The sequence below is a fragment of the Rhodamnia argentea genome, chromosome 5 (genome assembly GCF_020921035.1).
Source record: "Rhodamnia argentea isolate NSW1041297 chromosome 5, ASM2092103v1, whole genome shotgun sequence".
NCBI lineage: Eukaryota > Viridiplantae > Streptophyta > Magnoliopsida > Myrtales > Myrtaceae > Rhodamnia > Rhodamnia argentea.
Window position 1 is genome coordinate 16,536 of NC_063154.1, and position 13,488 is coordinate 30,023.

The 13,488-nt window shown below is 40.1% G+C and overlaps 1 protein-coding gene across 1 annotated transcript; it reads left to right on the forward strand.

Moving 5' to 3' along the window:
- The first annotated feature begins 1,540 nt into the window (after positions 1–1,540).
- Positions 1,541–12,898, forward strand: LOC115753076 (myosin-12-like). Its single transcript, XM_030691568.2, is given in 40 exon segments — positions 1,541–1,716; positions 1,818–1,961; positions 2,051–2,196; positions 2,295–2,451; positions 2,592–2,650; positions 2,768–2,927; positions 3,043–3,192; positions 3,270–3,406; positions 3,504–3,650; positions 3,787–3,888; positions 3,970–4,027; positions 4,108–4,209; positions 4,323–4,360; positions 4,571–4,697; positions 4,785–4,955; positions 5,045–5,176; positions 5,274–5,380; positions 5,561–5,621; positions 5,713–5,890; positions 6,144–6,349; positions 7,421–7,540; positions 7,621–7,719; positions 8,304–8,519; positions 9,078–9,217; positions 9,297–9,398; positions 9,866–9,974; positions 10,050–10,094; positions 10,189–10,248; positions 10,342–10,512; positions 10,648–10,803; positions 10,881–11,087; positions 11,179–11,328; positions 11,415–11,485; positions 11,569–11,668; positions 11,835–11,891; positions 11,980–12,036; positions 12,236–12,316; positions 12,399–12,478; positions 12,580–12,670; positions 12,672–12,898. Coding segments are annotated over 40 exon segments (4,701 nt in total). The 5' UTR covers positions 1,541–1,563; the 3' UTR covers positions 12,726–12,898.
- The last annotated feature ends 590 nt before the right edge of the window (positions 12,899–13,488 follow it).

Below are 13,488 nucleotides of genomic sequence, written 5' to 3' on the forward strand. Positions count from 1 at the left end.
AAACTTGGTCAACCTCGGGTCAACTCAGAGCCTCCCCGTTTCATTTTTTTCATCTTTTAGGCTTCCCTTTTCATTCCCACATCTCCATAAATAGATCAAATCACTTCCATGGAAAATTTTCAACATTTCGGGTATGACCCCAGCAATTCAAGTACATGACGTTCTCAGCAACTTGTTGACCTACCACCGCCTCTCATCCCCATTGCGGTAGTTCCTGGCGGCTGTCTCCTCGAGCTCCGACTCGACGGCCTCAATGAACGGTTGGAGATCCGCCACATCAGCTCCAAAGAAGAGCAACCGAATGGTGCAAGTCAAGAATCATTATACTGACATCCAGTTTCCACCAACACAATGGATAAGATAGTATACAAATATATCCAACTTTAAATCCAGAGTCCATCAAACGGCAGATGAGATATGATCAAATCTCTAAATTTCTTATCATATGCTTTCGAGTCATATCCCGACTAAAAATCTGGATGACTGAACGTAGCTTCTAATAAGTGAGCTTGTCTCTTTTGGTACCATTAGATGTTGACGTGGGCTATTGAACAAGCCCTAGTCCTAGTAACTGTCTACCATGGGAGCTCCATAGGCGACATGGAGGTGGTTGGGCCATTGGAGGGTGTCTCAACCGATGGGCCCTCTGACTCTAAGTGAACCCCATACTCCATTTTTCTTACTGACCTGTTTGATTATAAGGAGTGAACTCGAGGATTCCCATTCTCTTCACCTCGTTTGGCAAACCTATTATTTGGAGGGCTGCGTGGGTTTCGCATACATTTCCATCTTTCACTATTATGGCGATTTAAAATACACACTGATAATTCCTTCTTTTTACGAAAATAATGATGAGGCAAGCACCGAGGAAAAATGTGATACGAATGCGAAATTTAAGTACAATTTCACCACCTAAGGAAAACGGGTAATTAACCTAATCAGTTTAATGTAATATCAAAAATATTACAATTGGTACATGAAATCGATATTTTTAACAATAAAGAATTGAGAAAGCAAAGGCAGAAAATCATGATCTTCTTTCTTTTGATCTGACTGTTCAATCCGCAGGCACTGGCAGCAGTGAGGGGGGGTTGTGGTTTAAGTATGTCCTACTTTACAGATCGCCTGAGCTGAGATGTGTAAATAAAACAAGTCCAAACAGAGCAGTGGGTGGGTCCAGTCCGGTGCAGTAGGAAAACCAGAGTGAGCTTGCAACCTTGTGGCTCAAGCATCGAGTCATCATCATCATCAATGATGAATCCCATTTGCATTTGCATTTGCATGCACCGTTCCCCTGCCAGATCAGCTCTTCCTCAAAGCAAAGTGGTGGGGGTGTGATCTCTCCTCTGCTGTTCCCTCCTTTTGTGCTTTTCCCTTTTTGCCGACTCTGCTTTTGCTACCTTCTTTTTCAATGCAACACTCTTTCCCCCTACCTTCTATCTTGTTCTTGATTTGCACAAGTTTGATGATCGCGTTCCTACACTGACTCTCAGTCTCAGCATGGTAAAGCAATAGCATCCCTGTTAACATACTCTGCTCTTCCCTCCTACTTGCTTCTCTCTAATGGACTTAGCTTTCACCATCCAGGGGACTTCCGTCAACATTGCCGTTGGATCCCAGGTGTGGGTTGATGATGCAGAGCTAGCCTGGGTTGATGGAGAAGTCAAGGCCCTCAATGACAGAGAAGCCACCATTACCACCTCCCATGGCAACACTGTATGCACTTGCCTGCCTGCCTGCCTGCCTTCCCCCATCATCACCATTATCACCGTCTTCCGTAATCCAACTGACTTAAATCTTTTTTACATCGGTCCCAGGTGGTTACAGATGTCTCAAACATATATCCAAAAGACACGGAGGCACCACCAGCCGGGGTCGATGACATGACTAAATTAGCTTACCTCCATGAACCAGGAGTCCTCCACAACCTTGCATGCAGATTCGCACTCAATGAGATCTATGTGAGTTTATTCTCCATTAAAATATAAGCATATGCTGGCCGAAGGGCAATCTGGATGAGTTTGACCGACCTGTCAGTGATAATGAGCAGACATATACGGGCAATATCCTAATAGCAGTGAACCCTTTCCGGAGACTGCCACACTTGTATGACATTCAGATGATGCAACAATACAAGGGAGCACCCTTCGGAGAGCTAAGTCCCCATCTTTTTGCAGTCGCCGACACTTCTTATAGGTATATTGGCAGGGCCGGAGCTTCAAAAAGCTTTTCACATGACGTTGCATTAATTGGAAATTTACTGTCACATAGCCATCTCTTTCCCATATTACCAGGGCAATGATATATGAGCAGCAAAGCCAATCCATTTTAGTTAGCGGAGAGAGTGGAGCTGGAAAAACTGAGACAACCAAAATGCTTATGAGGTACCTGGCCTTCATGGGAGGTAGATCCAACTCCGAAAGAAGAACAGTGGAACAACAGGTTTTGGAGGTGAGTTCCAATGCTTTCTGTCCTTTCAATATTGCAGGGTATCTGTTCATCTTGATCCATTCCTCCTCCCCAAGTTGATGGGTGCAGGCTAGTGCTAGCTCAATGATGTCGCATACTAATCTGATGTTCTCCTTCTCCAGTCCAATCCAGTCTTGGAAGCATTTGGGAATGCCAAAACAGTTAAAAACAACAATTCCAGGTACATCTTCTGAAAGATCGCATTAGAACACTCTCCACCTTATTTTCCTTCTACTGGCATCTTTAGTTCCTTTCTTCAGACTATAGCATTAGAAATCAAATCTAACGGTTTCCACAGTCGGTTTGGTAAATTTGTCGAAATTCAGTTTGATAAGCATGGCAAGATCTCGGGTGCTGCAATTCGTACATATCTTCTAGAAAGATCGCGGGTTTGCCAAGTATCAGATCCAGAAAGAAACTACCATTGTTTCTACATGTTATGTGCAGCACCAACGGAGGTGAAATAAACAATATGCTGCTATTGGCCATCTTTTGCAAACATTCCTCCTGAATTCTGATCATCTTCTCTATAATTTTCAATAAGAGAATCTGGCTGGCTGTTGTTTTATGCAGGATCTAGTGAAATTTAAGCTGGGAGATCCGAGAACATTCCATTACCTAAATCAGTCGAATTCTTATGAAGTGGCAAATGTGGATGACGCAAGAGAGTACTTGGAGACAAGAAATGCTATGGATATTGTAGGGATCAGCCAGGATGAACAGGTATGCTGCATTTGAAACTATTACCATGATCGAATTGAGACACAGAATTTAACAGTGAGAGGTTTTCCTCTTGCTAGGATGCCATATTTCGAGTAGTAGCTGCAATTCTCCATCTCGGAAATGTTAATTTCACAAAGGGAAAAGAAGTAGACTCCTCCAGACTGAAAGATGAGAAATCATCATATCATCTTCGAACAGCAGCAGAGCTACTAATGTCAGCTTATTTTACATGTTGAAGTACCAACACTAGATTTCCTTACCATTTCCCCTAAAGATGGTAACACGTGGTCTTTGACACTTGTGTTGTTCAGGTGCAATGAGAAGGCCTTAGAGGACTCCCTCTGCAAGCGTGTCATAGTAACTCCAGATGGAAACATTACGAAACCACTTGATCCCGAGTTAGCTACCTTAAGTCGCGATGCGTTGGCAAAGACAGTGTACTCCAGACTATTCGATTGGTAAGCAAAAACTTTCGACTAGAAAATGAATTTCATTAAGTTGGTTGTCAAGTGAGACTTCTTTCAATTACTGTATCTTGTTGTGCCTGTATTTTGTGGGGGCAAATTTATTGCCGAATTAATTAAACCTTGGCAGGATTGTGGATAAGATAAACGTGTCGATTGGTCAAGATCCAAAAGCAGCTAACTTGATAGGAGTCCTTGATATTTATGGCTTTGAGAGCTTCAAAATCAACAGGTAGATAGCAACATGATACATCTTGAAACCTGCAAATAGAAGTTCCTAGAATAAATATCTAACGAGTCACACATCTCTTAGTTTTGAGCAGCTATGTATCAACTTAACAAATGAGAAGTTGCAACAGCATTTCAACCAGGTAAAAGTTTAAACTTTGTAATACGAGGTTCAGTGTTATCTAATTGAGTTCCCCTGAAACAATAGAAATTTTATTAACAGCATGTATTCAAGATGGAACAAGAAGAATACACGAGAGAGGAGATCGACTGGAGTTATGTGGAGTTTGTTGACAACCAGGATGTGCTAGATCTCTTAGAGAAGGTACCCATTTCAATGACCTTTTGCAACTAAAGAAAAATAATCTCAGATGAAAATTGTGCCCTTTAATTTCTTATCTGTTTTGACCAAAAAAAAGAAAGAATTCTTATCTGCAGAAACCTGGGGGTATAATTGCACTTCTTGATGAAGCCTGGTATGTTTTTCCTAATTCACTGTGATGATTTTCTTACATGAGTCCCAAAAATTTGTTAGCACGAGAATATTAGAATCTGTGTTTTTTCCTCGTTGATAGCAGCAGAGTCTTTCCCTTACTCTATGTTGCTTCTACCTGTGAATTAAGAAGAAATACAACAATAAGGATGTCTATATATAACCTGGAATTAAGTTTCCAGTCATTCTGCAGCATGTTCCCCAAAGCGACCCACGAGACATTTGCACAGAAAATGTATCAGACTTACAAAGGCAACAAGCGTTTCAGCAAGCCTAAACTTGCTCGAACAGACTTCACAATAAATCATTATGCTGGAGATGTGAGCGAGCTCCTGCTTTTTTTTTCCCCCTAACTCTCCCTCTTTGAAAGCTAAAATTTTATAATCACTTAGATTTGCTTTCAATAGGTTACGTATCAAGCAGATCAATTCCTTGATAAAAACAAGGATTATGTGGTAGCAGAACACCAAGCTTTACTAAATGCTTCCAAGTGTTCGTTTGTTTCGAATCTTTTTCCTCCTTTGCACGAGGAGGCAGTAAAGCAGTCCAAGTTCTCCTCGATTGGTACTCGTTTCAAGGTAAGGTAACTGGACTAGCCACATAATAGATGCACATTACTGCAGTTTGACAAATCTGCATACTGAGCTTACTTTCGGACTACTTCCAGCAACAATTACAAGCTTTGATGGAGACCTTGAGTACAACGGAACCTCATTACATTAGATGTGTAAAGCCAAATACGGTTTTGAAGCCAGGAATCTTCGAGAATCTCAACATCTTAAATCAATTGAGATGCGGGGTAGTTCTGATATGCCTGTACCTCACTAAATAGGGTTTGTCCTTTAAGTTCAGTTTATCCTAAAAATGGACATATTCTTTTGACACAAATTTTTCAGGGCGTTTTAGAGGCTATCCGGATAAGTTGTGCGGGCTATCCCACAAAAAGGACATTTGATGAGTTTCTGGACCGTTTTGGAATGCTTGTGCCTGACCTTTCAGAAGGGTATGCTTATCACATCTTAAATTACTGAAGTTGATACGTGAAATACCAGATCCAGCAACATAGCTAATCCCAATGTGCTAAGCGTGATTTCACAGTTAAATCATATATGTACTCTACACCAGCTGCAGCTCATAAATCTTGATTCTCACATTAACAACCATGATGCTTCCTTGTGCACAGATCCCACGAGAAATCTGCCTGTATAGCCATCTGTGACAAGATGTGCCTAAAGGGGTATCAGGTACTCCATTAACTCCATATACAGAATGAAGTCTACAGATCGTTTTTTTTTTCTTTATGTATTTACTCTTTCCCCTTAATACTGCATTCAGATTGGGAAAACGAAGATGTTTCTTAGGGCTGGACAGATGGCCGAGTTGGATGCACGGAGAACTGAAGTTTTGACTAATGCTGCAAGACTCATCCAGAGGCAAATCCTGACATATTTGACAAGAAAAGACTTCATTTCTATGCGAAGGGCTACAATGTGTATGCAGAAACATTGGAGAGGTTGCTACTTTTCCCTCAATGTTTCTCTTTTCTGTCAACCTAATTATAAGTAACCTGAGGATGCAGTAAATAGACTGCTGAAGGGAGCTTGTAAAACAGAAGTACAAGTGAGCCAGTAAAAATTGCTCATCTTGTCCAAAGGCGCCATATAAGTGGAAAATTAGGAGCCTTTCAAAATTTTGATGTGCATGGACAGAATTAGCATTTCTTACAAAATAAATTACAAGATGCACCTCTTGCCCCCTCAATGCAGGCCAACTTGCGCGCAAGCTGTATCAACATAGGCGGAGGGATGCTGCCTCAATTTGCATACAGAAGTATGCAAGGGCTCACGTCTCAAGAAGAATTTACATTCATTTGCAAGAGTCGGCCATAGTTATTCAGAGTGGATTAAGAGCAATGGAGGCACGAAAAGAATATAGCTATATACGAAGAACAAAAGCTGCAATTCTAGTCCAGGTACTGCGTGGCTTGGACTTTCAACTGCAATAATATCTATAAGGCTTGTGTATGATTGAATGACACTGGGGAAACAGACAACAGGTATGAACCGGAGCAATGTCCATATTGGTGAGGCGAGTTCAGTGACGAGTAAATTTATGGGTCTTTTGTGACAATAGAATCGTGCTAAATTACCAACCAACCTTTTTTTTTTTTTCCCTTTCCTGGGTTTCCGAACTCCTAATTTAGCCCTTCCTCCTCCCAATCCCATGCCACTGGACCATTTGCCCAGTAGCACTACTGGAGCTGTTATATAATGTCACTTAATACTAGAGAATACAAATTATAAATACGCTATTATTGTACTCGGCAATAGCATCAAATATAACCAGCATAAGGTCCCCTAGCAATTTTGAAAAAAAATAGAAGTAGTCCATAGAGTTGCACATTGTCACAGATGTGACAGTCCATTTGAAAATCTAACCCTATCTCGGGCAAGAAAAATTTCCATATAATGAAAGGGTATTGGTCAGCATAACAATCAGGAAGCGCAAAATATTTTTTTTGTTTTAGTTATGGAATTACAGTGAAGACACAGTGCAACAATGCAGAATCAGAATTTAGTAGTCTCCCATCATATTTTGAAAGATGAAAATTGTTGCTTCCACACAAGGGTATTGTATGCGCATTAAATAAATAAAATTTTCTTTCATTAATTTTTATGTGGAGCAGACATATACTTGATAGACTTCTTGTAGTCTGGGTAGATAACTTCTCGGGCACGACCATGCTGTAAGTTCTTTTCTAATCAAGATAAGTTTCTTCTTCTTCTTCTTCTTCTTCTTCTTCTTCTTCTTCTTCTTCTTCTGCTGCTGCTGTAAGTTCTTTTCTAATCAACATAAGTTTCTCCTTCTTCTTCCTCCTCTTCTTCTTCTTCCTCTTCTTCTTCTTCTAATAAATGATCATGAGTTCCTTATTGCCCCACACCGGGTCATAGTTATAATTTGAATGAACTTTTGCAAAAAAATTGAGATTCAAGGTGGTCCAACTTCCTTTTGTTTTAACATCAACTCTTTCCTATACATGTAGACACAATGGCGAAGATATGAAGCTCTTCTCGGTTATTCACAACTCAAGAAGGCAACTCTTATTTTTCAATGTCTCTGGAGAGCAAAATTAGCTAGAAAGGAGCTTAAAAAGCTAAGGATGGTAAGGTTCAAGCTTTTATTGTATCTACTTCAAAAACTAAACTAGTATTCCAATATATATAAGAGAGGCTTCTAATGCAGGCTGCCAGAGAAACAGGCGCACTTAAGGAAGCTAAGGACAAGCTTGAGAAGCGTGTAGACGAGTTAACGTGGCGGTTAGAATTTGAAAAGCACTTGAGGGTATAGCATATTGAATTGTTTTGGATGAAGCTTCAATACAATCAGATCATGAAACATATGCAAGAGGCAATCTTAAAGTACCTTGTGCTCTCCTGACTTGTAGTCTCTATGGCATTGCCCTCTCTATTATCTGAGTTCACCTGACGTGTAGTCTCAATAGCATTTCCCTCTCTATTATGGTAGCACATTATGCATTCCGGTTATTAGATAGGGGCAACCACATTCCAATAGTTAAATTTTGGTCGTTGTTATAGTTCATGGCATAACAAATAGAGGTCTCGAAATCCAGTAATCTTTCATCATTTTAGTTAGACTCGCTTCGCCAGGCTATCCTTCTGGTGTAGAGTAGACAGGGGTAAGCACTTGCACATTTTGCTGTTGCTACAGATGCAAAATTTTCACTAAAAGTTTCGCATAAGGCATGTAGCAAACTGGACGAATGTTAGATTAGTTTGCAGCCACATAGGACCAACAAGTATGTTTTATTCATGCCAAGGAGCATGTGTCTTGGTAAATTATTTCGTACACCTAGAGATACTCTTTCTTTGCATCATTTAATTATGGACATACCTGTTCTATTGTAGATTGACTTGGAAGAAACCAAACGCCAAGAAATTGAGAAGCTACAACATGCTTTGGACAACATGCGAAGCCTGCTAGATGAAGCGCATGCTGCGGTCATCCGTGAGAAAGAAGCGGTAAAGTTAGCTATTGAACAAGCTCCTCCTATCATAAAGGAGATAGCGGTAGTGGATGATTCCAAATTGGAGCAGCAGAGAAATCACAGTATGGAATTGGAGGTAATTTCCTGTACTTAGCTTCAGACCTCACTCTACAAGTGGTACAGATTCATTTTTCTGGCGCTGGAAGCATAAAGGGTATGCTGAAGATGCACCATCACTGAGATTATCGAGGAGCTAAGATAATTTGATCATTGAAGGAGGTTATTTTGCACTCTCTTTCATTAGGGATCGAAGATACCATCTTTACCCGGGACTAAAAATGTGACCATTGACTATATATTGCCCAGAAATATTAAGTAGTTAGGGATCATGGGATATCATGTTGTTATATAATGTGAATGTACTTTATTGATTAGATGAGTCCCCGAGGGTATACAGTTCACCAAGTGATAAGAAAAACTATAAATGATGCTTGACATAAGTGCATAGTAATGGGACACTATGTCTTTTGCCCGTTCATTAGGCTACTTGAGACAGATGCCCTGAAGATTGCAATGCTCAAGATTGCACAGAAGCTCGATGACACTTACATAAAGTTTTCATTTATAATACAGTTGAAAACCTAACAAAGTTCCTTACCAAAAAAAAAACCTAACAAAGCTTATTGCTACACAGAGTGAACTGGACGAAATGAGGCAGAGAATGAAGGAATTTGAGAGGAAGAATTCGAAAGTTGAAGCAGAGAACAGAGAAAGGGTAAAAGAAGCTGCTGAAGCTCAGGAGAGAGCAATGCAACTTCAGGAGACTGTGGAAAGGTAGTCAAGCAAAAGCAATTGAAATTTATGTCACTAGATCTTAAACTGCACTTGACCAACTCTTGTTTATGCATCTTAGATTGGAACTGAATTTGTACAACCTTGAATCAGAAAATCGTGTTCTACGGCAGCAAGTATTGGTTGCACCGATAGAGGAGAATTTATCGGATGAAGTGCGTGGGTAAGAACATAGCCTTGTGGAATCACATTTTTAGGTGCACCTCTATTTGTTGTTACAATACAAAGAGATTAGTGCTGATTACCGAGAAAGAGCTGACTGGATTGATTTACAATATCATTAGTGCCGTCATTGAACGAATGAAATGGTTAAACCACAACACCAAAAACGAAAGCTGCTTATGTATGTTGTCTTATGCTATGGCACACATTTTAGTTCCATGTTTCCAATTTCATATCTTTTTCATCTATTTTTGTATCGTGCCTCGTCATGCAATTGCATCTTGATACTACAGCACACAGACTCCATCAATCCATGTGTCTATCCCCTTGATCAGTCCTTACATGTAAAAGAAGATTTATTGCTTGTAGTAGGGACCTGTCTTTGATTAGCTCTCAAGCCTGGAATTTTAATGCAGTTCATTATCATTTGCTACCATCTTAAGAAGAATCCAAGTTCCCTTTTTGCAGCTCGAAGACCACGATTCTCAACTTGGAGTCAGAAAATGAAATCCTCCCGAAGAATGTTGCCAAAACGGAGAAAACATCTGTCTGCAGAAGGAAATCAACGGATGTTAAGGTATGCTTCACTACTATCTGCCCTATTCTTATACAAGGACTCACAGTCACTAAACACCATAGGGGATTGGTGCAGATTCAGGAAAATGGACATCTAACAGATGAAGATAATGGAACAAAAGTATGAACATCTTTCTGAGAATGGTTCAACTATAAAACTAGAAAAGCAGATCTTCTTTTGGATTGTGAAGACCTAAAAAATTCCTTGCCTGCAGGAGTCAGGACAGTTTGTCTCCCTTCTGTCAACACAAAGATTCTTAACAGAGAGGCAGCAGGTATTAGCTACCATATGCAAGTTTAGGCATTATGCCAAAACTACCTCACCATTCTCATTCTAATGCAACCATTTTATGTCCTTGCATAAACAGGAAAACCATGACATATTAATAAAAATTCTATTGGAAGAGAAGCAATTCGACAATGACAGATCAAAAGCTGCGTGTATTGTGTTCACATCACTTCTTCAATGGAGAGCCTTTGAAGCAGATAAAACAAATTTATTTGACAGGATTATTCAGGCCATACGATCATCTTTCGAGGTGGTATTCAGCAAGCAGTTAACAATGATGGCATCTTAAGTAGAAGCGGCAGTTTCTAATGTGTTAATGACCGATTTATTTTTATGCACGTCTAGTGTCTAACATGATTTGACTAATGTTCCTCTATTTCCTCAGAGTCAAGATAGCATCGACAATGTTGCATATTGGCTCTCAACAACATCCACTCTTCTCTTTCTTCTACAAAATGCAATTAAAGCAAGTAATTCGCCTTCTATGGCCTTAAATCGTACAAGGAACATTCCTCCCTTGTTATTTGGTGCCACGCCGCAGGTATGTTTTCTTGGAAATTCTCTTCAATAATGGCACACTATATCAGGGGAAATTTACTGGGCTGGTTGCTAAAACAGGATTTCCATTCATCTACAATGGGCTTGGGTATTTCAAGTGGTTACAGTGGAATGATGGATAAACCATTGGAGCAATCAAAAATAGAAGCCAAGTACCCGGCACTACTATTTAAACAACAGTTGACCGCATGCGTTGAGAAACTATATGGGATTATTCGCGATAGCCTAAAGAAAGAGATCAGTCAATTTTTTAACTTGTGCATACAGGTGCGCATCTGAACACTTGATTTTAGCTTGAGGATAGTAGTTGTTGCAAATCTGGCAGTCCAGTAAATCAATTCTGCATTACTACTGACAGCCACCAAGATCTGCAAGAGGGAGACCATTTAGAGGGTCATCAAAAAGATTGCAATCTAATATAGTTGCTAAGCAGCACACGTCAAATGCATGCTGGCAAAGCGTTGTCAAGAAACTAGACGAGTACTTATCCATAATCTCTCACAATCATGTGAGATGAACTGATCCATCCTACTGCTGATTATTTCTTATCTCGAGAAAAACCACGTACTGCTTTCCTAACTCATGTATTATCAGGTACCTTCGATGATCTCGAGAAAAATGTATATTCAGGTCTTCTCATTCATCAATGTTCAACTGTTCAATAGGTCGGTTTCCTTTAGACTCCATCATGTAGATAGCCACATTCTAGAGATAACAACATAACTAATGGCGATATCATATTGATCAGCTTATTGCTTCGTCGGGAGTGCTGCTCCTTCAGCAACGGGGAATATCTGAATACTGGTCTGCAAGAATTGGAGGGATGGTGCCTCAAAGCTCCAGAACAGGCAAGTCTCACCCGGCTGTCGAGAGTTCAACCTCCTCTCTCTCTCTCTCTCTCTCTCTCCCAAACCCTCTTCTAAACCCCCACCCCAAACCCCCCAAACAAAAAAATTGACAAAAAAAGAAAAAGAAAGAAGGAATTTACGACTAAACCTCTGAACTATTTCACAGTCTGCAGCATTGCTAATGGAGGAACTTCTACATATAAGACAAGCTGTGGGATTTCTTGTGAGTTTACGAAGATTCACCAAGTTTTATTCTCGGCCTGTCCCAAAAGGCGGGAAATGGAATAACTAAAGTGGCTTCCTGATTGCAGGTTTGTCATCAAAAAGCCCAGAAATCTTTGGATGCGATCACTAGTGAACTCTGTCCGGTAACTCTCCATCGTATATATCATGTATCTGCAAACGCATCTGGAAAGGGACTTGGCTGTTTCGAAAAGTAGTGTATAAAATAATTAAACTGCCGTTTCCAGCTCTAACAAAATTACAAATCTAGAATAAGACTGTGCTCCACCCCCACGTAATTTTGCAATTGCAGAATACTAAACCCAGTGGGTGTGCTTTTGCTAGAAATTGAGCATCCCCCAAATATATCGCATTGGAACCATGTTTTGGGACGACAAGTACGGAACGCGAGGTTTGTCGCTAGATGTGAGTGGCTCTTCTAACTCTTCCTATGAACACCCATCATTCCTCTGGGAACTCAGCACCGGGTCATGCTTGGAACATGCAGGTCATAGGCAAAATGAGAGCTCAGGCGACTGCGGATTCTATGAACACCAACAACTCCTTCTTGCTTGATGTGAACTTGAGGTGATTTGTTCTTGTTTCTTTCTTTTCCTTCCGCTGTTTCATTGCCCCAAAAGAAAGAAAGAAAGAAAACCTGATGGACCGACGGTTATGCGAAATGTCAGCTCGCCATTCTCAATGGGAGAAGTGTTGCGGTGCTGTGGCAGCAGCATAAACAACCCAGGGAACGTGGATCTTCCGCCGCTTCTCCGTCAGAGATAGATGGGACTTCCACTTTCTCACACAGCTGCAACCAGAACCAGAAGGTTGAGTCCCTCTCGTATTTCCTTCCAGATTTGTGCTTGCAACACCAGTTTGACTTGGCCGAGCCTGATGATCTCCTTGTTAGCCTCGGGTAATCTGCTTTGATATTTCCATTCGCGCCCATTTCTCGGGGCGTTTCCATGTTGCTCTCGTCTTGGGTGAAAAAGGACAACTTCTACTTTTTTTGGTAGCTTTGGAGATTTTTTGTTCTTCTTCTTCTTCTTCTTTTCTCTTTATGTCATTGTTCTAATATTGGTACTAATATTATGACAATTTTTAAGTCTTTCCATTCAATTTCCGTTCAGAATGTGCGGAAAATGGTTAACAAGTCAGCACCAAAAACTAAGAGTTAATATCATTGGAAAATCCGAAATTGATACGTATGTAATAAATTTATCCGAAATTATTTTTTTTTACCACTAAAAATTCAAAACTAGTATACTTGTGACAAATTTATCTCAAACTATTTTTTTTACCACCAAAAACCTTAACTTAGTATTTTTGTGATAAATTTACCCTAAATTAATTTTTTTGATCAAGAAAAATCCTAAACTTATACATTTATGTTTAATCTACCTTCCGGTAAATTGGATGAATACCACGAAAAACTCCAAATTGATAAACTTATGATAAATAAAGGGTAAAAATCGTAAACCGGTACACCCGTGAACCGCCACATGCCACCCAACTTAGCAATCTGACGATTAGATTTAACGAAGATTAACGGAAGGTAAATTTGTCACAAGTGTACTAATTTTGGGTAAATTTGT